The sequence below is a fragment of the Aspergillus alliaceus genome (genome assembly GCF_009176365.1).
Source record: "Aspergillus alliaceus strain CBS 536.65 unplaced genomic scaffold BDW43scaffold_13, whole genome shotgun sequence".
Lineage (NCBI taxonomy): Eukaryota > Fungi > Ascomycota > Eurotiomycetes > Eurotiales > Aspergillaceae > Aspergillus > Aspergillus alliaceus.
In genome coordinates, this window is record NW_022474696.1 from 237,026 (window position 1) to 259,426 (window position 22,401).

Here is a 22,401-nt window from a genome sequence, read left to right on the forward strand (position 1 = left end):
CAGGTGATTGTATTCTGATGGCCACCATCACTCTCCTACTGCTTTATTCTAGTTACCCGGCTACTCCGCAGAAGCGGAGTATATCAACCAAGTAGGCGCTCGAAAATCGAATGGTGGCCGCGGCCTGCGGACTAGTTACTAATTACAAAGATCACTCGGAGGACTTTGCTCCGTCCGACACGGACGGATTTCAACACCATCCTCTGTGTATGTATGGAACGCTGCTAGACTTGCCATGGAAAACGCGCAAGCTTCCAGGTAGAATTCAATTGCCTGCTGAGCGTCCGTATTTTGGAGCATTCGGGGATATTATTCGGAGCACAGGGTTGTAGCTTTACCGTTTTTCGGGGGTTTACCTTGACTGGGCGCGACTGTTATTGGTGGATTAGCTGTACTGTTCTTGGGATGTGAGGTTTGGTTCTGGGAGCGGAGTAATCACGGAGAAACTTGTCCTATGTTCTTTTTTTCTTTTTCTGTGCGTTTTGTTGGTTGCTTTTGGGGATGAGACCTATCCTGCTTTGTGTGTATTGAGCTATAGGATTGGGATTAATGGTTGATTGTCACCGCACCTCTCCTTTTTGAGCTAGTTAATCATTGGAGGCAATCGAGGTCAGCTGATGCTTTTTGTATTTCCCTAAGTTCTAATCCTGTAGGGTATACAATTGGGAAACCCGGATCCAAAATTCGTTTGTGTATCGCGCAATAAAAGCAGGCCTGCGGTAATTTGATTACATGCGTCTGATACAATCACCCTTTTCAATATAATGTAGCTTTGGAGGTGGATAACACTTAACTGCCCTACATAGATTCATTCGCATCACATGATTCTCATGAGATCTCGCTGCCCTAAAAGATAAGTCAGACGAAAAAATAGGGTACATGCAATAGAGTCCTTATGATATGTGCGGCAAGGTAGCATGGCCTTGTCTTCGATGTTCGAATGGACGTAGCACGTTACAAGCATCATCCCACTAAATGATGATATTGTATTGGTCTCTGTTTGTATATTACTAGTACTAGGCCATAAGAGCTAAGCGATATGACTACTGTTTCTAGAAAGAAGATCCAACGACTGTTGTTGGCTTGCTTTAGCTGGTTTATTTTCTCTGTACCTCTGCGCAAGACCGCTATACGTCCCTGAAAAGTAGTTTTTCTGTAGAGAGACCATGTATGCAACGAGACTCGTATCAATGCATTATAGTAGAGATTGACTATTTACAATTCGAACAAGTGTCAAAGATGTGATTATGCAGAAATTAAAAGGGCAGGGAAGATTGAATGCCATTGCTGCGATAGGCGTTATGCTTGAATGAAGGGGATCCGTGTGTAACCTAAGTCAGTAAGTACCCTGCAAGCCTGTATCAGGTAGTACAGCAGGTGTGAAGGTTGCTTACTCGGAAATGGTCGAATCTTTCTATCGATTCTAGCATCTAGATGCATTTAATTGCGTTGTGCGGTTCCCATTCATTGCCTTTTGATTGCTCCTTAAATCCATAGGATGATTTGGGTATTTCTCACTAACCATACAATCGAAGCTCTCCCAGATAGGCAAATCCATTGCTGTTAGACAGACACTTAGGACTCACAATATCTTTTGGTATATCGAGAACAAGCCCACACAAGAAGTACGTCATCGCGAGCCTAGACTACGCTGGCTCAACAAGGAAAAGCTTATACCGATCTCGAAAACACCCCGGACAACCCCTTTGTCGGTATAAAGCGGATAGCTCACCCAGCTACCACATGAAGCCGAAACAGCCTTAACGATAGACGGAACTTCGATCTGCCTTGTGCTCCAATGGGAACGGAGCCATATCCTCGTGTCCCCTTCTAGTGCCGAAGCCAGAAGTATCCTGATCTGAACTTCCGACAATGGTGCGAATCTACTCAACGTCTCAGGGATAGCGTCATTCCCAGTTTCTGCCCCGTAAGGTACCAGAATCCAGTTATTACGAGCTCGAAAATTAGGTATATATGGCCTCTATTTAGGGCAGTCGATGCTTGACCTCTCTGCTGGCCTGTGTTATCGATAGAGTTCTGGCAACTGCTCGTTACGTTGCGGAACTGGGGTTTTTCTGGGGTATCAGCCCATTGACTCGGAACTGGGGGAGGGTGCCCCGTTAGGGTATGTATAACCAAAAGCCGACATTTGCGGTAACACCAAAAATTGGGGACACTGCAAAAAATTGAAATTTCGAGCATGAACCTAAAACGCCTACATTGGGATGGGAGAAGGGAGGAAGAGGTTCCTGATTATTTTCGTGTAGTGGAGCGAGGTTGCATTCCGGGCCTATTCGACCTCTGACTCGTTGTGATGGAACAGCGAACCGCCCGAGTTGAAAAATAAAAGGTCTTAGAATTTAGAAATATTAAGTCTCAGCGGAGCATTTTGTTTGTGAGGGGTTGCGGGAGTTCCGGTGGGTCCAACTCTGGCGGGGGGAAATAGTTGGAGATGAAGCTGGAAGGGGTGGAAACGCCTTTCCACTGCCCTCCATCTTTCCCGTTTTCGAGACACACCAGGATCAAGGGTTGAATCATCGAGTAAATTCTTGTTTATCAATGGGGGCTTGATGGTAGGTTTGTGGCGGTTTTAGTATCGATTGCTCTGGCGGAAACTTTAGCAGCATTGGAGTGGTGTCGGGAAGTCTATTAAAGTGAAGGATCTAGATCGGCGTAATTCTAGATGCGTATCATCGTTCCGGTTTGGAGTCGTATCAGAACTTGGGATTACATACGGGGGGTACTTCTGCTTTACGAGTATACTTGCGAGTACTTTATCTCTACCTCGACTCAACTATAAAATCATCGTGTTTTTTGGCGGCAAAAGAAAGTAACGCTGACGTACCCGTATAATGGGTTCAGTTATTTCTCCCACGACATGGGCCACGGCGCTTTGGGAATTCTCAACCAGAATTCCACTGCAGGTGCAGCCCGGAGCTGCCGATAGCCAGCTGCATGTCATGGTGAGATGCATATCGTTATCAGTCAAAAATCCTGATCTTACCCTGCGTGTACAGAAGTCCAACCGTCAAATACACTTTAATGGATATTATAAGGTTGAACGACCCTCGTTGGGAGGGGTGGAAGAATCCTTAAAAACTCCCCAACTAGACGTCCACGAGTTGTTTGAGCCACCCACATCGGTCGAAAGGTGTAGAATGCTTGGTCTCGATCCAGGAAGAAAATATCCGGTTTTGTGGTCGACATCTATTGGCGTCGAGGAACACTCGTTGGATCTTGTGCAACTCATGCTGTAGAATGGAGTCCATCCAGGATGTTGGGGTATTCATTCGAATCAATCATAGCAAGATAAGCTTACTGGATGTATTGTACAACTCGCTGTGTAGCGTTTAGTCGTACAGGAACCAGGCGTGAAAAGAAAGAAACAGAGAACCTCAAGGGCTCTTGATACCTGATTATCGACCCTGCCGATGATATCATCAGGCGCCGATCGTAAACATCTAGAACCATGCCAGTGACAACGAAAAATCTGCATTGCATCTGACATGAATTGATCCAATTATAGAAGAACTCGGATTTAATGCCGCCATGGTGGTCATGGGGGATCACGTGGGGGCACATCTTAGTACTTTCAGTCCAACTGTACTTCATGTCTTGAATTCCATTTCATTACTGAACAAACAAAAAGTACCGACCTTGTCAAGTGCTCATCACTTCAATCCCAGTCTCTTGCCGTCGTCATCCAGACCGGTTCGCCTATTTTTCATTTTCTTTTTCACTCATCCAGCAGATGCAGATCTGGGAACTGGCCTTGTCGCTTGCGTTGTTCGTTCAATATCATTGGGCAGGACCTGAGCACTGCCGATCTTAAGGTCACCAGGTCTATGAGCTGGCAATTTCATCACACTACGAATTCTTCCCCTGCCCCAGAATCCGGGCTTAACCCACTGACAAGTCATCCGTGTCTCTTGGGGAATCTCCTCGCGTTTCTGCTTAACGGATTTGGCGCCGATTGATGCAGTCGACGGTAGGCAAGTACCTCACCAGCTTACCACCCTCGCCAGGTTTCAACCTTACATGGAGCGCCTTACAGTAGGCATGGCTGACGACCTCCACAGACCCCGACCCCACCTGGCGAACGAGACGCTTGACGTTATCAGTCGACCTAGAATCGTATTCGAAGGTCAGATCACTCCACCACGGTGCCACGAACCTCACCCCAGAATAGATGACACTCCGTCTATGGTGCATCTCTTCTGTACTCTGTATTCTAGACCTGGTCCTTGTCGATCAGCACATTGCCTTGACTGATGGTGTGCCATGATTATTCCGGATGCTTGCACGCGCAGACGTTTTGCTTTTTCCCTCCCCCCTTCCCCCTGAATCTCACCCAACGGCCCGTAATTTTCTTGATCACACGCTCACTATTATTCTTATTTTGACACATAAATCAATCTCCGATGCTGAGTTGGCAAGCGCTCAGCCTCAACTTGATGGCTTACGCCACTTGCCATTTACCCGATGACAGCTTGACCACTTGTAACCCCAGCGCTGTATGACTGTCCCTACCTTGATGCCTAGGCCTTTGAAGGTAGGTCTCAACTTTAATTCAGTTATAGCGGGAACTCCGCCTAATCACATACTACAATGTTGTTTTGATTGGGGTAGGCTCTTGCGGACGGTCGAAATTGATTGGTTTAAACTTCGGGTGTCTAACTGGCATTCCTCTGTATAGGTACATAATCCAACGGCCTGATTGAAGGAAAGATGTGGAAACGCGAATTAATCTGTCTAGAGAAAGAAACAGAAGGCGAAGCTATTTAAGATCAGGTGACTGATGGTGAATAAAAGCCTGAGGCACTACATCAGGGATACCTTCTCAACAACAAGTACGGCCAAAGAAAAGATGCAGGAAGTGCTCAGTGGCCCTTACATGCAAGGCAAAAGCTCAAGTATTCGATGGTACAGCCTCTTTGAGGATATCTAGGAATCCAAAGTGACACTAACGGGCGCCTTCATCGCGGCTTCGCTCTCTCGGCTGGGACGGCTGTCGCTGAAGGCGATGTCCAGCTTGCGGTAATCCCAGTTGCGGGCGAAGAACAAGACAGCGAGGCTCATAACTGGCACCATAAGCACGTCGAGAACACCGAAGAATATACCAGAAGCTGTGACGCTGATCCGGTTACCGCCGTCGGTCAGGCCAAAGGCAACGGGGTAAAGCACCCACAGGATATTCAACCACCCAGCAAGGATGATATAGTCGCGCTCTACATCAAGCAGGGCTGCGGCTTTGCGGCTCTCGTTGAGAGTGCTCATAGCAAGAATGAGCCACGCGAACGTGCCAAAGGCGAAGAACCCCCACTTGTAGTTCGAAGTGGTGTAAGCGGCTATGAGATAGCTGATGACCCAGTACCACGCGAGGGCGATGTTGCAGACGATAGTGGTCCAGGAAACGCCAGACAATAGACCGAGTCCCAAGACGAGCGAAGGGAAGGAGACAGCCCAGTTGATATACTTGGCGTAGAACATCTGGCGGACAACTCCTTTGCTGAGACTATTGACCTGCTCAACAGCACTCCAACCAAGATCAGAAGCCTGGGCGTAATAGGTGATGGCGCCAACCATGAGGGCGAAGGTAAAGAGGTAGTGGAAGACCCTCTCACTTTCTTTTGCCGCGAAGGAGAGCACCAGAAGGCCAATCTGTAGACCCCCATGTGTTAGAAGACCAGCATGACGTAAGTAGTTGAGAATCAGGGATTGTATTCAAAAGGAAGCTCACGAAGGACAAAACATAGATGGCCGTGACAGCCCAGAACCAGTCAGATCCATGCACAGACAACGATCCATCAACCCCGGTCACAGGATTGACATTGAGAGCATTGTTTCCTCGCTCAAAAAGACTCATCGTGAAATTTTCAAAATCAACTTGCTTCCCTCGAGATACCGGCCACTTGGACTAAGAGTGTGTTCTGCGAATATACCAATAGGTCCTTCCCAAAATTATATATATGTGGAAAGACAGTTCGATCCCTAAAGCTGATAGAAGAGAACTCCCTCTTATAGATATAGCCCAACAAACAACACAGCCCGGAGATAAGACGAAAGGGGGCACGCTGCAGTGACAAGATACCTCGCATTCATGAAGGCCGAGCACCGATACCCATATTTTAGAAGAGCACCACTAGAAACAATCACACTGTGAACACAAGTGACTCTCAGTAGCCGGCAAAATGGTAGATTAGTGCAGCAAATACTGGACACATGAAGGCAAACTTGATATCCATACTTCCTGTCTTCCCCGTCGAGATTACAAAACAATACCATCCTAGACTTCTAATTCGCCCTCGAAACCAAAAACTCAGCTTAGCTTTCTAGAAAAATAACTAATTGTTTCATTTCGGATCCCCAGATGCCTGCCCGGATAATTAAATAATTTGTGGTAGAAACCGCCTGTTCTCTCATCTATTTCTCCGACTGTTTCTCCGAGGCTGATTGCAGAGCGTCAATTTAAATAGCATCAGATTGACAATTTCTCTTCTTGCAGAATGTGTCCTAAGACTAGATAGACAGCTATGCAGATAGTCTAACACTTGAGACTAGTCAATTGTACCGAGAGCTCCTGGAACCCTCCGGAACGTGCTACGTGAGTGAAGTACCGGGAGGTGGTGATCATATGACTCGTCTGAGCCCTAGGCAAGGTGGATTTTAGAGCGCTTGAGAATGAGCCTGAGTGTATCAAGAAAGCATAGGATTACTGCATTTCAGATATTCCTAGCGTTTGATGTTTAACTAGACCGCGAAGAGAAAGCTCGTATTTTGTTTCTATAGTTGAGTGGTAGGCTTCGAGATAGCGTTAATCATGATGGTAGCTCGGTAAGGCCCTTGTGCTAAACTATAGTAGCTTTTGAGTCTTCTGACTATATAAGCAGGTTTATACCATAGTTTTATGCTGATCAGTTTGTCCATCCATGCTGGTGCTCCTTTATCTATTAATCAACTACATCATGATCATGAAGCCGGGCGAGTGGTATACACCAAAAGAGCAGTCCACTCTGATGAAAGATCGGGCTGGCTAATTCCCGAATATTATTATTCATTACTTTAGATTGCTCCATTGATAGTATATTTAAATAGTTCGTTGGTTTTGGATATACACGACTGCGGTAGTAGATCCAAGTAGCTTTGTTGGTGATTATTGATGTTCTTCAGCTCGCGGAAGATGTGAAATAGCTCCTGGAGATGCAGTCTAAAAGATTCACCATTATGGATATTGTCGTAGAGAAACTCGGCGCAAATAAATAGGGGCATAGGCATTAACGGATGGATCTAAACGAAATGGTGTTAGCTGGTCAAGGCTTGATGGAAACATTTATATGGCTTACCTTAGAGAAGGGTAGCTCGCGCAGCGTCGTGGCGAGATGGATGAGAGTCGCAGAAGCTTCCAAGGCGCGATTTTGATAGTTGGACAATTCGCTGTTTCCCAGCAGTGGGTCGACGGGCGTTGCCACTGACCCGGCCATGGCTTTGCAGAAGTAGACAACTGTAGCTTGGCCAAGGATGCTGGCAAATAGTAGCAGAGGGTCATATGCTTCAGTCGGTGATGGATAGCATTGCAATATGGCCTGGAGCCTGGATGTCAGGAGGCTATCCAGCCACCGACGCTGCTCTGTCCAGCCTAATACCATGTCTCCGTACGCCTTGGATATGTGGTACCGTTGGCTCTGAAGCAGGCTACGCCCACAAATAGTGGCCAGGATGAGACACTCGTTGAATGAAGACCGTACTTTGAGAGTAGGCTCAGTCATGGCTTCGGATAGGAAGGGTCCTAGCTCATGGTGCCCGCTCTGGAACCCGGTATCTGAAGCTGGAAGCCGGGTGCATATCTATGAGTCGTCGTCAAATATGGTCATCAGTCAGACTGTAATTTGCACTAGCTCTTGTGCTGAATATGTTGCATTGCGTTCCTTACCACATGTTCATTCAGCGTGATGGGCCAGTCATCGCGTATGCTAATGATATGATCAAGAAAGTAGGCCATCCAGAACACCCGGCGACGTTCCTCGACCTCAATGAAGTCTCCACGTTTCGAGGAAGACGTGTCATGTTTGTCATTAGGACTGTCAATTTCATGATAGTGCATGGCCTGCACCAGGCGGAATGCCCGACCGGCGCTCATCCATGCCTGTCGATGATAGCTTCGCATCGACTCAAATACCACGAGAAGCACCCACGCCTGAGCGAGTTCTACGCCGACACTGCTGTGATCATCGCCCTCGGCACTAAGATTTTCTAGCATCTGCTTGGTCTCCCTGTAGAATGGCTCTATCATGTCGCGGAACTGGGCCGACAACAGCGAGGCCAGAGTCCACATGGCATACTGCAAGCATCTACGCGGCATCGTCTTGGTACTGGATTTGGACCATGACAAGTACCGCCGCTGATGAAGAATAGGTATTGACTGGTGCACGCGATCTAAATAGAGCTGGTCTCTGGTAGAAAGGTATTAGCCGTAGTGTACTATCTTCTCTCACAAAGGTAGGTCTTTGGTTACAGTTCGGCCTGTAAGACATCCGTGGGAGGAGTACAGGTGTTAGGTACGGGCAGCGTTGAGGAACACGGTACTTCATGGGACAACGAAGCTAGTAAGTCAGGCAGGACGCCACTAGGTAAGAACGCCGCACTCTCCGACGCGGAGGACGCTCTCGTATCTGGCAGCCATGGCCCTGTAGGATCAACCGCAGCGGTGCCAGCCACTTCTACGGGTGATGCGGAGAGCGTTGGCTCGTTGCTGCATCGGGTATTATCGAGGAGCTCCTGTTGTCGCTGCTGGGCCGGGACACGGCTCTCCAACATAGCCTCTAGGTGCACGAGTCGATTTTTCAGGGCCCTCAGGTGACCTTTCTTCGGTCCTCGGACAGCTCGCTGCGTCACCTCACATACAACTCCCGTCTCTTGACAGACACTACATTGTGGTTGCTGCCCATCGCAGCGCAACTTGCGGCGTCGGCACTCATCACAGGCAGCACGCTGGCGTCCGCGTGCCGCAATCGTCGGGTTTGCTTCGGCATTGGGTGCCATGACGGTGGAGTAGAGTCCGGAGAATTGCGGATTTTCTATTTCTCTCGCGAGGGGCTGATGGGAAGTTGGGGGCGAGCACAGTGCATGAGAGAGCGGAAAAAGGGCTCCCTCCCCATGCATGATCCTCACCGCGACAGCCACTTTGTCAGTATGCTTACCACCATTAATAAGCGCTCGGGGTTAAATGCGTGTTTCGCCGCTAAGTCCTTCCCGGTGAATAGTGTCTTATTTCGTCTGACGGCCTTTTATTTCAATAGATCTGCAATGGGGCTGTTTCACAGCTTGTATTCAATGCTTCATGCGTGTTCTTCCTATACTACTATGATATCTTTAGTAACTCCACAGGCAGAGCGGGTCTGGTCGTCCAAAATTAGAATCCTCTGACTAGACTCGTGACTGAGGTCTTCTGTAGTCTTTGTCTATTGGGATGTTGTCTGCTCTTGCTAATAGTTCTTCGAGGGTATTGAGTAGCATGGTGTGGACATCGTATTACTATTATTATTCAATATCTAATGCTAACGTCATACATATCCTTTTCAGAATGCGAAGCACCAACAGCGGCTAGTTCCAGATAGCTGGCATAAAGATGGTCATGTTATACAAAGACGAAATGGAACAGTGAAATCTGCTCTGATCAAACGAATTTCACAAGAAAAATTAGGTTAGGACTCATGATTTCTCCGGGAATCGTCGCTCCCAACCGATAACGGCGGGCTTCATGGGACCGGAAAACATGGACGAATAGTCTGTGTCAGGAACTCCCTTTCTGCCATCTACATTGGACAACTTCAGGTTGCGCACGATGGTGGCCACAATCACTCCCAGGTTGACGTACGCGAACTTCTCACCAATGCAGCGATGGCGGCCAGCGCCAAAGGGCAGATAAGGGCTGGATGTTCCTTTGGACACGATGCCATAGCCGTAGTCGACCAGGTCATCCTCATCTTCTTTCTCGACCCGGTTCTCCCAGCGATGAGGATCCCAGCGATTTGCGTTCGGGAAGTACTCGTCACTGAGAGCGGTCACACCGGGGGAGGCTAGTAGAACGTGGCCTTCGGGGACAACGATGGACGTGCCTGGAACTGGCATTGGGTTCTTGACCTTGCGCATAATAGAGTGAATAGAGAGGTGCAAGCGCAGAGATTCCTTGATGACGTTATTGTGAAGTGGCAGATGATCCAGATCGCTGTATTGCAGTGGCGGAAGGGCCTTTCCATCCGGACTGAGATTCGTGATCTGTTCCTGATAGAGCTCCTCCATCATCGCGGGCTCAGAGGCTAGTCGCAGCATGATCCAGGAGCTGATGGATGACGAAGAGTGCTGGCCTGCCATTAGCAGAGTGATCATGATGTGGGCGATCTCCTTGTCCGGCACAGGCTGTCCATTCTTGTAGGTACTATGCATGAGGTTCCAAATCATATCCGAAGTCTCGCCGTTTGGATTCTTGCGGCGCTCATTGATAAGGCCCATATAGATCTCCCTCATGCGCGCGTGAGCTGCGTCCCTCTTCCGGTTACGTGGCAGCGGTGCCCATGGAAGCAGGAAATTGATGGGGGTGAACCCCCTATCCAGGTCGTGGTATAAATCCGCAAATTCAGCAGTGAGCTTCTTGCGAACCTCCTCGCCTTGCAGGGCGCGACCGGCAGTGAAAATGGTAATTTCCGCCATGGCATCCGTGACTTCCACTCTTCCAGACGTGCCTTTGAAGTTGGGCGATGTCTTGAGGTAGTCAAGCACTTCTTTCTCGATTAGAGGGACATGCGACTCGAGAGCTGCCTGAGTGAGCCCAAATTTGATGAATTTCTTCTGCTCCATAAGCTTCGAGTTCGGACAGTCATACACAATGTCGGAGCCAAAGACTGGTGTGGTGAGCGGGCTATAGATCTCCTCGGCATTGACATCCTTCAGCTTGCCATTGAGAATGAATTCGTTGCCTTTGATGCCCAGATACACCGTCATCTTCCGGCCAAACATCACGAAGGTGAAAATATCACCATACTGTTGATTCGCATCCATTAGCAACGGGCTTCACACAAAGCAGTAAAACGAACGCAAAAAAAAAAAAAACAACGCAAACCTGACTCACCTTTTGTCTGCATGAAAAGAAGAACTTGTAAGGGTCCATGCCATAGGTAATGGCGCTACCCACGAATGGGACCCAGTGAAATACAAGAGGTGGATCAGTCTTACTACGAAAGAGGAGTTGGCGCAAGACATTGAGGGCGATTATGGCCAGCAGGCCAGCGGCCGCGTAGGCGCTGACGAGAGTGAAGGAGGCCATTCCTGCGACGAGAGTAGATCGCGACGACAAGGAAGGAGGAAGGAGGAAGAGGAAGAGGAAGAGAAAAGGAGCGCAAGGATCAAGAAGATATCGACTAAAAATAAGGAAGTTGGATTACATTTCCGTTTCACGCAAATGTGTACGCCTATTCTGGAACCCCTGGTCGGTAAGTATGAGGATAGCCATTACTAAACAGGAGCACAGCCCCTTTAGCAATCGGAACCACCCCAATTCTGCTGACACCACCTTGACATGCGACGCAAAGTACCTTCAGTTTACAGTTAGTAGATGCAATCCAGCCAATGCGCATGTGTAGAGGCTGGCCCCCATACTGGAGTACTTAGCATTAGCCGGTAAGTTGGCTTCCGAATCGGACCACTCCAGACGCCCTAATTGGAAAAAAAAAAAAAAAAACCCCCGCCCCTTGCAGCTTTTGTGAACGAAGAAACCGAACCCCGGTGAGTACGCACATAATAGGGTGTGAAAGTGGCTCGATCCGAAAATTTGTTTTAACTCAGTTCTAGTTCTGGACTGCCTTTGTCCCAGTCCGATAGTCAGGGCACAGGGGGTGGAAACCTGCAAGGTACCGAGTTGACCTTGCGTTGACTGTGTACTATCAAGCTATGTGCTTTTTTAAGGTGCTGACAAGCAACCCTCCATGAAGCTTACAGTAGACATAGAGGCTGAGGTGAAACTCTTGCCCTTCTCCTTTATGGAGAGAGAGGGACTGGGCTATGCGGAAGAACGTCTTCCACTGTTTCTGATCTTAATCCTGCGAGGGCTAAAAGGATCGACTTCATTCAAGAGACCCTCTTTGGTCAAGAGAGAGCGACCAACAGCCTTCGACACTCTTCCTACAGGTGGGAAACGGCACCATAAGTGGCTCTGCTTGTCCCCAAAAGAGCTTAAATCCGACAAAGCCTGTCGTCTGTTTCATGCGAGCTTTTCCCCACGCTCGGTGATAATCACCTCTCTCCATGACTGACAATGCAGACCTTGTAACTAGTGGGCTTATCAAGTGCACGAATCTTGACCTCCGCGACTTGATCATTTCCTAGTCGTGGGCCCAAGTATTGCACAGGCAATTATGAGATTGTGTCAAGGTCATTTGCCTTTCTCCAGGCTCCGTCCCTCTCCCCGACACGGGGCATTATCTTCAATCTTTCTCCGTTAGTATGTAAGGCATGATTAGGTGTTCTCTACGAGGAAAAATGTGTCAGACATGTCCCAGTAGGGTGATTTAAAATTTGAGTGTGGCACGGCGTCACTCCACCTGGATGCTAACGACGCATTCTGTTCTAGAGTCGATGGCTAACCTGACCACCAAGCTTCTTCGTATGCTGGTGGCTTGACACGTGTGGAAATTTTACAATGTAGCTGAGGGATGGCCTGATCGGAAGGGTGGTCCGATGTTCAGGTATATAAGTCATATAAGATTGAGTATATTCCAAGATTTTGGAGTGATACAAAGGAAGACAGATGAAGAGGTAAGGAGATTGGCATGGAACTTAGCCCGTAGACCTTGGACCGTGGATGACAGAGAGAGGAGTGAGAGATAAAAAAGCGAGGTTCAGCGGTAATTTATTGAATACAAACAAAACCTGTCACCGTGGTGAATCGACTAAGGACGGTATTTCTGAATGCAGTTTGATTGAAATCCAATCTCCGTGGGACTGAGGTGCATGTACCCAAAGGAAGCTATTCCCAGTGTCCATGTGGCTGAGCGTGAGGAACAGCAGTTTTTGGCCGTAAGGCTCGTATCGTAAAACACTTGAGTCATTTCGGCCTGAATCATTGGGAGTCACCACGAGTCATCGTGGGGGGCAAGGGGGGCTTTTCTATTTTAGGACTAGTGCCTGAGACCCACTTCTTGCAGCGGCGACGTCAGATGTCTAAGCCCATACAGCTTCGTTTTCAACAGTTGTCTAGTTGTCGTGCTATTTATCTAGACAACCTTTTCCGGGTTTTGTAGTGGTTTTGATGTACCGCATTGTATCTTTCCCTTTCTATCTTGGCTGTCACGTAAGCATTGAATGAACGACTCTTCATCCACAGCCGGCAAAATGACCAGCACAAGTTCAGCCGCCGGCCAACGGCCCCTCTCGAAAGCTGAAAGCTCAAACCCCCGCGAATTCCAGATGAACCAGATGAGGCGACGATTCCGTCCAGCTGAGAGCACAGATGATGCGGGCACAACACTCACTTTTGGAATGGCCCCTTCAGACCCGGACTTCCCGTTCGACTTGGACAAATTACAATGTGTTTTGCATGTGCCAGCATCATATCCTGGCCGTGAAAGACCCACTCTCAAAGTGGTCAATTCCGAAATGGAGAGTGCCTTCCAGGATAATGTTGCAAGGGGATTTGACGACATTGTTGATAGTACGCTGAGGAGTGGCGGTCGGGGGACCCTGTTAACATGGATGAACACACTGGACCGACACCTTGAGCGTTTGCTGACGACTACGGAACGAGGCCCTACTCTCAAGTTTGTGCCGAATTTTGGTGGCAAGCAGAAGCTGGAGAGTCAGCCAATTGTGAACGGAGTGAAATCTTTGACTGTGTCTACGCCGTCCAGTAAGCACGTCTCGAAACCAGAGCCGTCATCTGCGCCTAAGGTGCCGGTTCGGGTTTACACTGCGGAAGAGAAAGCGCAGGCCGAGAAAAGAAGAGCCGTTGAGACTAAGCAGATTGAAGCTCGTCTGGGGAGGCTGCCTATGTTTCAGAAATCAAAAGATGGGCTCTCGTTTGTTGTTCCTATCCAACCGCCTAGACCCGATCGACTACCGATTTCGATACGGTCTGTTAAGACCGTCAAACTATCGGTGCCTCCTCTATACCCACTAGAACAGAGTTCCATTGAGCTTCAAGGTGTGGATAGTACAGACGCGCGGCCCGTTGAGGTGGGGTTTGCACAATGGGTTGGAGGAAATCTTAATTTGAACTTGACGTCGCAAGTGAATTACCTGACAGCCAATCTGCATAATTTCGCCAAAACCCAGCTAGAGACTCCACAGGAGAGCGTTCTCGATGCGTCGCCTGAGCCGCCTACAGATTCCAGGGCTCCTGAAGATCCAAAGGCAGTGGAAGGACAGGCACTAGAGGACAAGCCCCATGTTGTTGTCGTTCCGCGGCCCCCGGAGTGGACAGTGCGTGAGCGCAACAGCGAGAGTGAAGGCACAGATATAACCGAGTCCGAAGATGACTTCACAGATGAAGATGAAGACGACGGGGGAGCCGCAGTGCCAACCCTCCTGGAACCCACCGTGGAGCGCGGGGTCGCTCTTTCTTTCCCATTCTTGGAACTCTACGGAATCGAACTCTTAGAGCTTGTTGGTCTCTCGATCACGGTAAAATGTGATCGGTGTAAGGAACACATGGACATTAAGAACGTCCCGCAGGTTAAGGACAAGGCATCGGCCTTGTCCCCTAAAGTTGAGTTGTGCAAGAAATGCGCCAACACTATGAGTTTTGGTAGGACTCTCGAACGATATATAAAGTGGGCGGCTAAACTAACACTTCTACCCAGGTTTCCGTCGACAATTGATACATCCTCATTCGAGCCGTGCCGGTTATCTCGACTTGGATGGTTGTACCATCGCCGATCTTCTCCCTAGCAGTTTTATTCCAACATGCGCTGAATGCTCAACTTCCTTCCCTGCACCCGGTATTGTTGCAGTCCGCGGCGAGAGTGCTGCAGCCTCATGCCGCCAATGTCATCGCAAGATGGTGTTCAAGGTCCCTGAGGTCAAATTCCTCAGAGTAGGATCTGCCGCATATACCTCTCGTGATCAAGCACCGCAACGAAGGAAGCCAAAGGAAGTGCTTGGAATCATTGCTGGTCAGGAGCTCCCCCGTCGCGGTCGTTGCATGCACTATGGTAAAAGCTATCGCTGGTTTCGATTTAGCTGCTGCGCGAAGGTCTTCCCTTGCGACAAATGTCATGATGCGGCGTCCGACCACCCCAATGAACACGCAAACCGTATGATTTGCGGTTTCTGTTCCCGGGAGCAGATATACCGACCCGAAGACTGTGGGGTATGCCGTGCAGTTCTGATAGGGAAAGCAGGAAGTGGATTCTGGGAAGGTGGGAAAGGTACGAGGAACAAAGTGTTGATGAGTCGGAAGGATCCACGGAAGTACAAACGTCGTCCGGGCTCAACGCCGGGAGGATCTTCTTCGAAGAAGAAGTGATGGCGAGTATCGACTGGACTACCATGTGTGCAGCAGGCGTCGGATCGATCTTATGTTCTGTGATCACCCTTCCACGCTTGTAAACATGTCGGGATAGAACCAACGAAATGAAAATAATGAAACAAAATACAAGCATACTCTAGAGTGCCTCAACTCTTTGTATACATATCACAAACTCAAGCAAACAAAGCACCCGCATATGGAGAAATGGCATGTATATAATAAAGTCTGTCAAAATATCACAGTCGTTCCAGAGGATAAAAGCCAGCAAAGACGCTAACAGGACAGAACCAACAACACACTCGTCGAACAAGATGTAAAATAGGTATCTAAAGAAACAACAACACAAGAAGCATAGGTCATTCACATCATTCACCCCGAGAGCCTTAAATTAGATTTCCCCGCAGCTCCTGCTCCCGCTCAATCGCCTCAAACAACGACTTGAAGTTTCCAGCGCCGAAACCCTCGAAGTTATGCCTCTGAATAATCTCAATGAAAACCGTCGGGCGATCCATCAAATGCTACATCCGTTAGCACACCATCATTCTCAAATCAAAGCAACCCCGATGGACATACCTTAGTGAACAGCTGCAAGAGATATCCATTCTCGTCAAAGTCAATCAGGATATCCAAGTTCTGGATCGTCTCAAAGTCCTCCTGCAGGACCAACCCGGCCTTCTTCAGACGGATCTTCACATCGTCGTAGTAGGTGCTAGGGACTTTGATGAATTCCACACCGCGGGCTTTGAGGTTCGTGATGTCCCGGATGATGTCGTCGGTCAGGAGAGCAATGTGCTGCACGCCAGCACCGTTGTAGAAATCGACATATTCTTCGATCTGGGACTGCTTCTTTCCCTTGGCTGGCTCGTTGATGGGCATTTTGACGACTTCGTTCGGTGAGGCCATCACTATACTCTTTAGAGCGGAGAATTCGCTGTGGGGGGGTTGTTAGTTAGGGTTCGTACAACCTGATATAGGTGTGCGGACTTACGTGCAGATCTGCTTGTCGTCCACGGACCAGAACCGGTGGAAGCCGAGGGCTTTTTCATAACTAAAATGGACGGTTTAGCTCTTGAACAAATGGCGTGACAAGATACCAATATCGACTTACTATTCGCAGATCTTGTCCATCTCATCCCAGTCCTGGTTGCCAACACAATGGTCGACCCGGTTCAGGTGCACGCCGGGCAAGAACTTCGAGACAGGATCCTCGGCAGTCTCGAGCCGGTATCCCGGGAGGAAAGGACCGCGGTAGTTGCTCCGCTCGAGGAGGGTGTGTGTGGTCTGGCCGTATGTTTGGATGGTAGCGACGCGCACGTCTCCGTGCTCATCCTTCAATGTCTGTGGGTGCGAGACGACCTTTGCACCGTTCTTCAGGGCAGCGTTGAACACGGCATCGACGGAGTCGACCTCAAAGGCAACGTCCTTGACGCCGTCGCCATGCTGTTCCAGGTGGTGGTGGATTTCTTTCAGCTGTTCCTGTTCCTCGGGGGAGAAGCGGTCGATCTGGTCGAGGGAGCGCAGAGGCGAGGTGAGGATGAAGGTGATGTCTCCGTTGCGGACGACGTGGGAGCAGATGTGTCGGTGGTTGGTCTCGAGGCCGCGGTAGGCTACACGCTTGAAGCCCATGCGGGTGATGTAGTATGAGGCTGCTTGTTTGGCGTTGCCTACGTACCAATGGACATGGTCGTAGCCTTTGTAGCTGGCGAGGGAGTTCCGGTCGGTAGGAGGGGGGCTGGTGGAAATGGGAGCCATGGCTTTTTGAGTTCGAGTTCTTTTTTTGACTCGTGTGTCTTTTATCTATAAGACTACAAGATTTGGTTGAGTCTGAGCGGAAGGTGTAGATTGGACCAGTCGCTGAGCCTTTATATCAATCATGATTCCACGACGAACGATAACCGATTTAAATACAATCCTGCTTTCAGCCGTGGTTCGGTGACCGGATATCTTGCTAGTCCTTTCATTAAACTACCCCTATAATACCGATGCATGATGATGATAACATTCTTTACTCCGGGCCGTTGAGAAGATGGCAAATCGGGGCTCGCATCGGCTGTGCACGGGTGTTTCATGGAGATGACCGGCTGGGGCCGGGTATATTGAAATACCCGGTGTACAGATGACTCGGTGAAACATCCGCCAAGTATATCTTATCTGTCGCGTTTTAATTCACGCATTTATCGATTATTCTTCATAGATGCGCATTGTGTAATTACCCATTAATATATCCACAGTACAGGATCTGAGACATCTGCCGCGGACCCAATCTATCTTCCAGACTTCCTCCCATCCCTTCCTCTTGCCGTTGAAAAGCCAAACCAAGTATACATTCAAAGATTCTATACCTCAACTCACACTCAAAACAAACCAGAACAAACCAACCACCAAAAAAAATGACCTCAATAACACCCTCCAAACCAAATCTAACAACCAACGACTCCGCCGTCCTCCAAGCCCTCTTTGACGCCGAATCCTCCCCTTCCTCCGGCGTCACAATCAACCCAAACCTCCCCCCCTTCCCAGCCCACCTAGACATCACCCCCGAACTCCACGACACCCTCCAATCCCACTCAACGACCATAATCCGCCCCTTGACCTCCGAAACCACAACCCCCTCCACAATCCAAACAGCCATAACTGCCCTGGATACCCTCATCCAAGAGAACCCAACCTACCCACCCGCCTACGCGAACAGAGCCCAAGCCCGCCGCATGCTCATCGACAACCTGACCAAAGCCGAAAATCAGTCAGAGACAGAGAAAGACGGGAATGACGCCACGCTCTTCAACGCCCAAAACACCCCGATCTTCTCCGCCCTCCTGTCCGATCTAGGCGAGGCCATCCGGCTAGCCACGCCGCTGAGTCCTGCGGATGCGGTGTCGCCGATTCAGGGGCGGTTGTTGGCGGATGCGCATACGCACCGGGGGTATTTGCTTTTGAGGCTGGCGAAGGGGAAGAGGGGGGGATTTGAGGGGCCGGAGAGGTGGAGGTCTTTAGATGCAGATCAGGTGGAGGAGATGGCGAGTCGGGATTTCTTTATGGGGGGGAGGTTTGGGAATAGGGTTGCGCAGCAGTTGGCTGTGCAGACGAATCCGTATGCGAAGATGTGTGGGGCGATAGTTAAGGAGGCGTTGAGGAAGGAGGTTGAGGGGTCGATGTGATTTTTTTTTTGGGGGGGTGGGAGGTGATTTGGGGCTAGGGGTGATGTATGTATATATGTAAATCAACGGATTGTTTTGGTTAAAATGTGTCTGTTTTTGGGGATGAGGAGTGGATACTTATGGGGGTTGAAGGTGGTGTATATATGTGAAACCGTGGACGTTTGGTAGGGTCTTTTCTTTTTATCTTAGTTATATAGTAAAGGCTGGATTTGTTGGTTCAATGCTAGACATTTGACATTCTTACGAGTGGCTATGTGTTCAATAAAATATACAAATCAATGTTTCACTTGGATAAAACAGGTATCTCTGCCAAGTTGACAATCAATGGTTACAAATATGTGGTACATAATTATTTTTTATCATCAGGCCTTGTTGGGGTTCTTGAAGTGTCGCTTCAAGGGCCGCCAGCTATGCTCGTTATACTCCTCTTGTACCTTCTGGCACGTCTTCAGTCCCCATTCAGATACTCCTACCATGAGAGAACTAAATGTGATCATTAGTATGTGGCACTCGATGCACGCTTTCAAAGAGAGACGAACCTTTCAAACATGAACGCCATGCTTCCGTCGCCGACCTTTTGTGGCTTCAGCTCAGCGTTGCTGGCTCCCTCGAAAGCATCCGAGTCGGGGCCGTGCGCGCTCATGACGTTATGCAGACTAGCTCCGGCTGGCTGGAAGCCACCGCCGGTCTTCGCATCGTAACCACCACAGATCAGACCCATGAACTCGGACATGGTGTTACGGTGGTACCATGGCGGACGGAAAGTGTTCTCGGCTACTAGCCAGCGCGGTGGGAAAATAACAAAGTCGGCGATCGCGGTACCAACATGGTCCGAAGGGCCGGTGAGGACTGTGAAGATGGAAGGATCGGGGTGGTCAAAGGAGATAGAGCCGATGGTGTTGAAGCGACCAAGGTCATACTTGTATGGGTAATAGGTGCCATGCCAGGCGACGATATCGAACGGAGTGTGCTCCTGGCGAGCGGAGAAAAGGGTGTTGTTGAATTTGCTATACAGACGGTACTCGGATGGCCCCTCCTCGTCATCAAAAGAAGCCACAGGGGCTTGGAAGTCCCGCGCGTTGGCGAGACCGTTTGAGCCAATAGGGCCCAGTTCCGGGAGTTGGTAGTGGCCTTGGTAGAGCTCACAGATGTACCCTCTTACCGGTCCAGCCGGCAGAGTCACACGATATCTTGATTGAAGTGGTCAGTTTAGGGCAGAACTTATGGCGGAGAAGGAGGGGCTCACCTGACACCACGGGGAATCACACAGATCTCATTTGGACGGACGATGAGTCTTCCCAGTTCGGTCTGAATGTCCAGCACGCCATGCTGTGGGACAACCAGAAAGTCCCCATCCGCAGAATAAAAGGCCTCTTTGCCCATGTCTTTTCCAGCCGCATACATCAGGATTCCCAGTCCTTGCTTCAAGGTGGGATCTCCGGACCCCGCAATAAGATGCAGTCCATGTACCCAGTCTACGGTCTCATCCAGATCAAAGGGGTTCCATCGGAGCTGATTAGGGATGTGATGCAGTTTGGTGGTCTCGGTAGTCATGCGGGTGTGGTAGGAGTCGGCATCCTCGGCCTTGAAGTTCGCATGGGCTGCTGCAGGGATGATCCTGTATACCCAAGTTTGCTTGTTTTCATGCCTAGGGGCCGTGAAGGCCGTGCCAGACAGCTTTTCGGCATAGAGGCCGTATGGAGCCTTCTGGGGAGAGTTCTGGCCTACGGGGAGGGCTCCTTCGATGGCTTCTGACCTGGAAGAGAGTTAATTCCGCTGCCACAGACTCCACAGTCGGAAGTACATACTCATGATAAGAGTCGAATCCATTCTGATAGGAGTAAGGGTCTGGGTGTGAGAATTTGGTGGCTGGCATGATGTCAATGCTACTTTGCTTACTTTCAAAGACTTTGGAGATATTGGAAGTCGTATAGAAGTTGGGACTAGGCGGTGTTGCCGCCCGTTTTATGAGAGTAACAGCGGTCGCACGCTCCGGGGAGCGGGCATGATCGCGGGAATTCAAAATATTGCGCAACTCTGTTACGAATGAGTCGACAAGTATAAAATTGTAACCGCGGAATTGGCGAGCAAGCAAGGAGGTGAAGGCCAAACAGCCGGGGATAAGCGGGACAGCGGTTCCATTCCGCTCCCTCCCAACGGAATCAAATCAAATCAAATATCGCAGTCAAGAGAGAGAGAGATGAGGGGCAGACTAAAGGTCATGGCGACTTAGCTTTTAATATCGTTCTCATTTCAACTCGCAGATGCTTTCACATGGACACTCTCCTGCCACATATTCCAGCTTCACCGTCGCTTCTTCTTCCTCTACTAACCCTATAATCGCAACAATGGCTTCCTGGCTGCAGATCCCCAAAAGCTCGCCTTTCTCATTGGCCAATATTCCGTTTGGAATTATCTCCTCTGCGAAAGGTACCTCCCGTGTGGCAGCGACCGCAATCGGCGACTATGCCTTGGACTTGAGCACCTTTGCTTCAGCCGGGGGTTTTGCGCAACTCCCCGCCATCCAGCCACATCTCAGTGTTTTCAACCAGCCCACCCTGAACGCATTCGCAGCTCTAGGTAGGCCTGTGCACCGCCAAGTTCGCGAATACATCCAGAGTGTTTTCCGCGCGGACACCCCATTCCCCCAAGTGCTCAAGGATAATGCCTCCCTACAGAAGGAGGCCCTCTTACCCTTATCGGAGGTGACCAACCATGTACCGATGCAGATTGGCGACTACACGGATTTCTATGCCGGCCTGAACCATGCGTACAACGTCGGGGTTCTGTTCCGTGGCCCAGACAATGCTCTGCAGCCCAACTACAAGCACCTTCCCGTCGCATACCACAGTCGCGCCTCGTCTGTCGTGACTTCAGGCACGCCTATCCACCGTCCGAACGGCCAGATTTTGGCCAACCCGGCCGCTACACCTAAGCTCCCCACCTTCTCTCCATGTAAGAAACTGGATATTGAGCTCGAACTGGCTGCGTTCGTCAGCACGCCCAACGATCTGGGCAAGCCTGTATCCATCAACGAAGCCGAAGACCATATCTTCGGAGTGGTGCTCATGAACGACTGGTCGGCTCGTGATATCCAGGCCTGGGAATACGTTCCCCTGGGCCCATTCAACGCAAAGAACTTCGCCACGACAATCACCCCGTGGGTAGTCATGCTGGATGCATTGGAACCCTTCCGCACCACAGGTCTAGAGCCCGGCGACCGGGATTCCCTGCTCCCATATCTGCGTGAGAAGCGTGCCGCCAACGTTTACGACATCCCCCTCGAAGTGGAAATAACCAACGCAGGAGGAAAGCCAACCCTCGTGTCGAAGTCCAACGCAAAGAACCTCCTGTACTCGTTCCCCCAGATGTTGGCCCACCATACCATCACAGGCTGCAACATGAACCCTGGCGACCTGCTAGGAAGCGGAACCATCTCCGGCACCGAGTCCGGCACCGAGGGAAGTCTCCTCGAGCAAACGAATGGAAAGAACCCGCTCAAGCTAGCCGACGGCTCCGACCGCCTGTTCCTGGAAGACGGTGACACGATCGTCCTGCGCGGAAAGGCCGGCACAGAAGGAAACTATGTCGGCTTCGGAGACTGCACCGGAACCATTCTCCCAGCCATCAAGCTGGACTTCTAAGCTCTAAGCTCTAGTCCGTTGCACTAATTTTACCTGTTTATATCATCACACTCCTTCCCCCCCCAAAAAAAAGAAAAGAAAA

General features: G+C 49.8%; 8 protein-coding genes across 8 annotated transcripts; 3 read left to right on the forward strand and 5 right to left on the reverse strand.

Annotated features, from left to right (window-relative positions):
- Positions 1 to 4,944: 4,944 nt before the first annotated feature.
- BDW43DRAFT_309505 (opsin family protein) lies at positions 4,945 to 5,866 on the reverse strand (the record flags this gene model as incomplete). The annotated part of the gene is made up of 2 exons (XM_032046712.1): positions 4,945 to 5,661; positions 5,741 to 5,866. 2 exons carry the CDS (start codon positions 5,864 to 5,866, stop codon positions 4,945 to 4,947), a joined length of 843 nt encoding a protein of 280 aa, XP_031901968.1.
- Positions 5,867 to 7,062: 1,196 nt separating this feature from the next.
- BDW43DRAFT_309506 (transcription factor domain-containing protein) lies at positions 7,063 to 9,039 on the reverse strand (the record flags this gene model as incomplete). Its single annotated transcript, XM_032046713.1, has 4 exons — positions 7,063 to 7,287; positions 7,344 to 7,844; positions 7,931 to 8,450; positions 8,513 to 9,039. The coding sequence occupies 4 exons, from the start codon at positions 9,037 to 9,039 to the stop codon at positions 7,063 to 7,065; spliced, it is 1,773 nt and encodes a 590-aa protein (XP_031901969.1).
- Positions 9,040 to 9,708: 669 nt separating this feature from the next.
- BDW43DRAFT_318467 (cytochrome P450) lies at positions 9,709 to 11,688 on the reverse strand (the record flags this gene model as incomplete). The annotated part of the gene is made up of 2 exons (XM_032048705.1): positions 11,126 to 11,688; positions 9,709 to 11,037 (listed from the first exon to the last, which is right to left on the reverse strand). The coding sequence occupies exons 1-2, from the start codon at positions 11,318 to 11,320 to the stop codon at positions 9,709 to 9,711; spliced, it is 1,524 nt and encodes a 507-aa protein (XP_031901970.1). The 5' UTR covers positions 11,321 to 11,688.
- Positions 11,689 to 13,234: 1,546 nt separating this feature from the next.
- On the forward strand, positions 13,235 to 15,790 carry BDW43DRAFT_40999 (uncharacterized protein). Its single transcript, XM_032050018.1, has 2 exons — positions 13,235 to 14,794; positions 14,850 to 15,790. The coding sequence occupies exons 1-2, from the start codon at positions 13,354 to 13,356 to the stop codon at positions 15,512 to 15,514; spliced, it is 2,106 nt and encodes a 701-aa protein (XP_031901971.1). The 5' UTR covers positions 13,235 to 13,353; the 3' UTR covers positions 15,515 to 15,790.
- Positions 15,791 to 16,014: 224 nt separating this feature from the next.
- BDW43DRAFT_271097 (4-hydroxyphenylpyruvate dioxygenase family protein) lies at positions 16,015 to 17,704 on the reverse strand. Its single transcript, XM_032041383.1, has 3 exons — positions 16,626 to 17,704; positions 16,506 to 16,565; positions 16,015 to 16,448 (listed from the first exon to the last, which is right to left on the reverse strand). Exons 1-3 carry the CDS (start codon positions 17,267 to 17,269, stop codon positions 16,067 to 16,069), a joined length of 1,086 nt encoding a protein of 361 aa, XP_031901972.1. The 5' UTR covers positions 17,270 to 17,704; the 3' UTR covers positions 16,015 to 16,066.
- A 16-nt stretch (positions 17,705 to 17,720) lies between these two features.
- On the forward strand, positions 17,721 to 18,681 carry hmgX. Its single transcript, XM_032041384.1, has one exon. The coding sequence runs from the start codon at positions 17,908 to 17,910 to the stop codon at positions 18,673 to 18,675; it is 768 nt and encodes a 255-aa protein (XP_031901973.1). The 5' UTR covers positions 17,721 to 17,907; the 3' UTR covers positions 18,676 to 18,681.
- A 15-nt stretch (positions 18,682 to 18,696) lies between these two features.
- On the reverse strand, positions 18,697 to 20,902 carry hmgA (putative homogentisate 1,2-dioxygenase (HmgA)). Its single transcript, XM_032041385.1, has 4 exons — positions 20,484 to 20,902; positions 19,922 to 20,431; positions 19,215 to 19,865; positions 18,697 to 19,158 (listed from the first exon to the last, which is right to left on the reverse strand). The coding sequence occupies exons 1-4, from the start codon at positions 20,549 to 20,551 to the stop codon at positions 19,038 to 19,040; spliced, it is 1,350 nt and encodes a 449-aa protein (XP_031901974.1). The 5' UTR covers positions 20,552 to 20,902; the 3' UTR covers positions 18,697 to 19,037.
- Positions 20,903 to 22,383, forward strand: fahA (fumarylacetoacetate hydrolase FahA). The gene has a single exon (XM_032041386.1). The coding sequence runs from the start codon at positions 20,940 to 20,942 to the stop codon at positions 22,317 to 22,319; it is 1,380 nt and encodes a 459-aa protein (XP_031901975.1). The 5' UTR covers positions 20,903 to 20,939; the 3' UTR covers positions 22,320 to 22,383.
- Positions 22,384 to 22,401: the final 18 nt, after the last annotated feature.

Bases quoted from the DNA above. Each gene is read 5' to 3' on its own strand.
- BDW43DRAFT_40999 (XM_032050018.1), top strand. From the start codon at position 13,354: ATGAACGACTCTTCATCCACAGCCGGCAAAATGACCAGCACAAGTTCA. The intron at 14,795-14,849 runs GTAGGACTCTCG...ACTTCTACCCAG, and splicing joins CGCCAACACTATGAGTTTTG to GTTTCCGTCGACAATTGATA.
- BDW43DRAFT_271097 (XM_032041383.1), bottom strand. From the start codon at position 17,269: ATGGCTCCCATTTCCACCAGCCCCCCTCCTACCGACCGGAACTCCCTC. The intron at 16,566-16,625 runs GTAAGTCGATAT...CGTCCATTTTAG, and splicing joins ATGGACAAGATCTGCGAATA to TTATGAAAAAGCCCTCGGCT. The intron at 16,449-16,505 runs GTAAGTCCGCAC...ACCCCCCCACAG, and splicing joins GACGACAAGCAGATCTGCAC to CGAATTCTCCGCTCTAAAGA.
- hmgX (XM_032041384.1), top strand. From the start codon at position 17,908: ATGACCTCAATAACACCCTCCAAACCAAATCTAACAACCAACGACTCC.
- hmgA (XM_032041385.1), bottom strand. From the start codon at position 20,551: ATGCCAGCCACCAAATTCTCACACCCAGACCCTTACTCCTATCAGAAT. The intron at 19,866-19,921 runs GTGAGCCCCTCC...ACTTCAATCAAG, and splicing joins GTGATTCCCCGTGGTGTCAG to ATATCGTGTGACTCTGCCGG. The intron at 19,159-19,214 runs GTTCGTCTCTCT...GATCACATTTAG, and splicing joins ATGGCGTTCATGTTTGAAAG to TTCTCTCATGGTAGGAGTAT.
- fahA (XM_032041386.1), top strand. From the start codon at position 20,940: ATGCTTTCACATGGACACTCTCCTGCCACATATTCCAGCTTCACCGTC.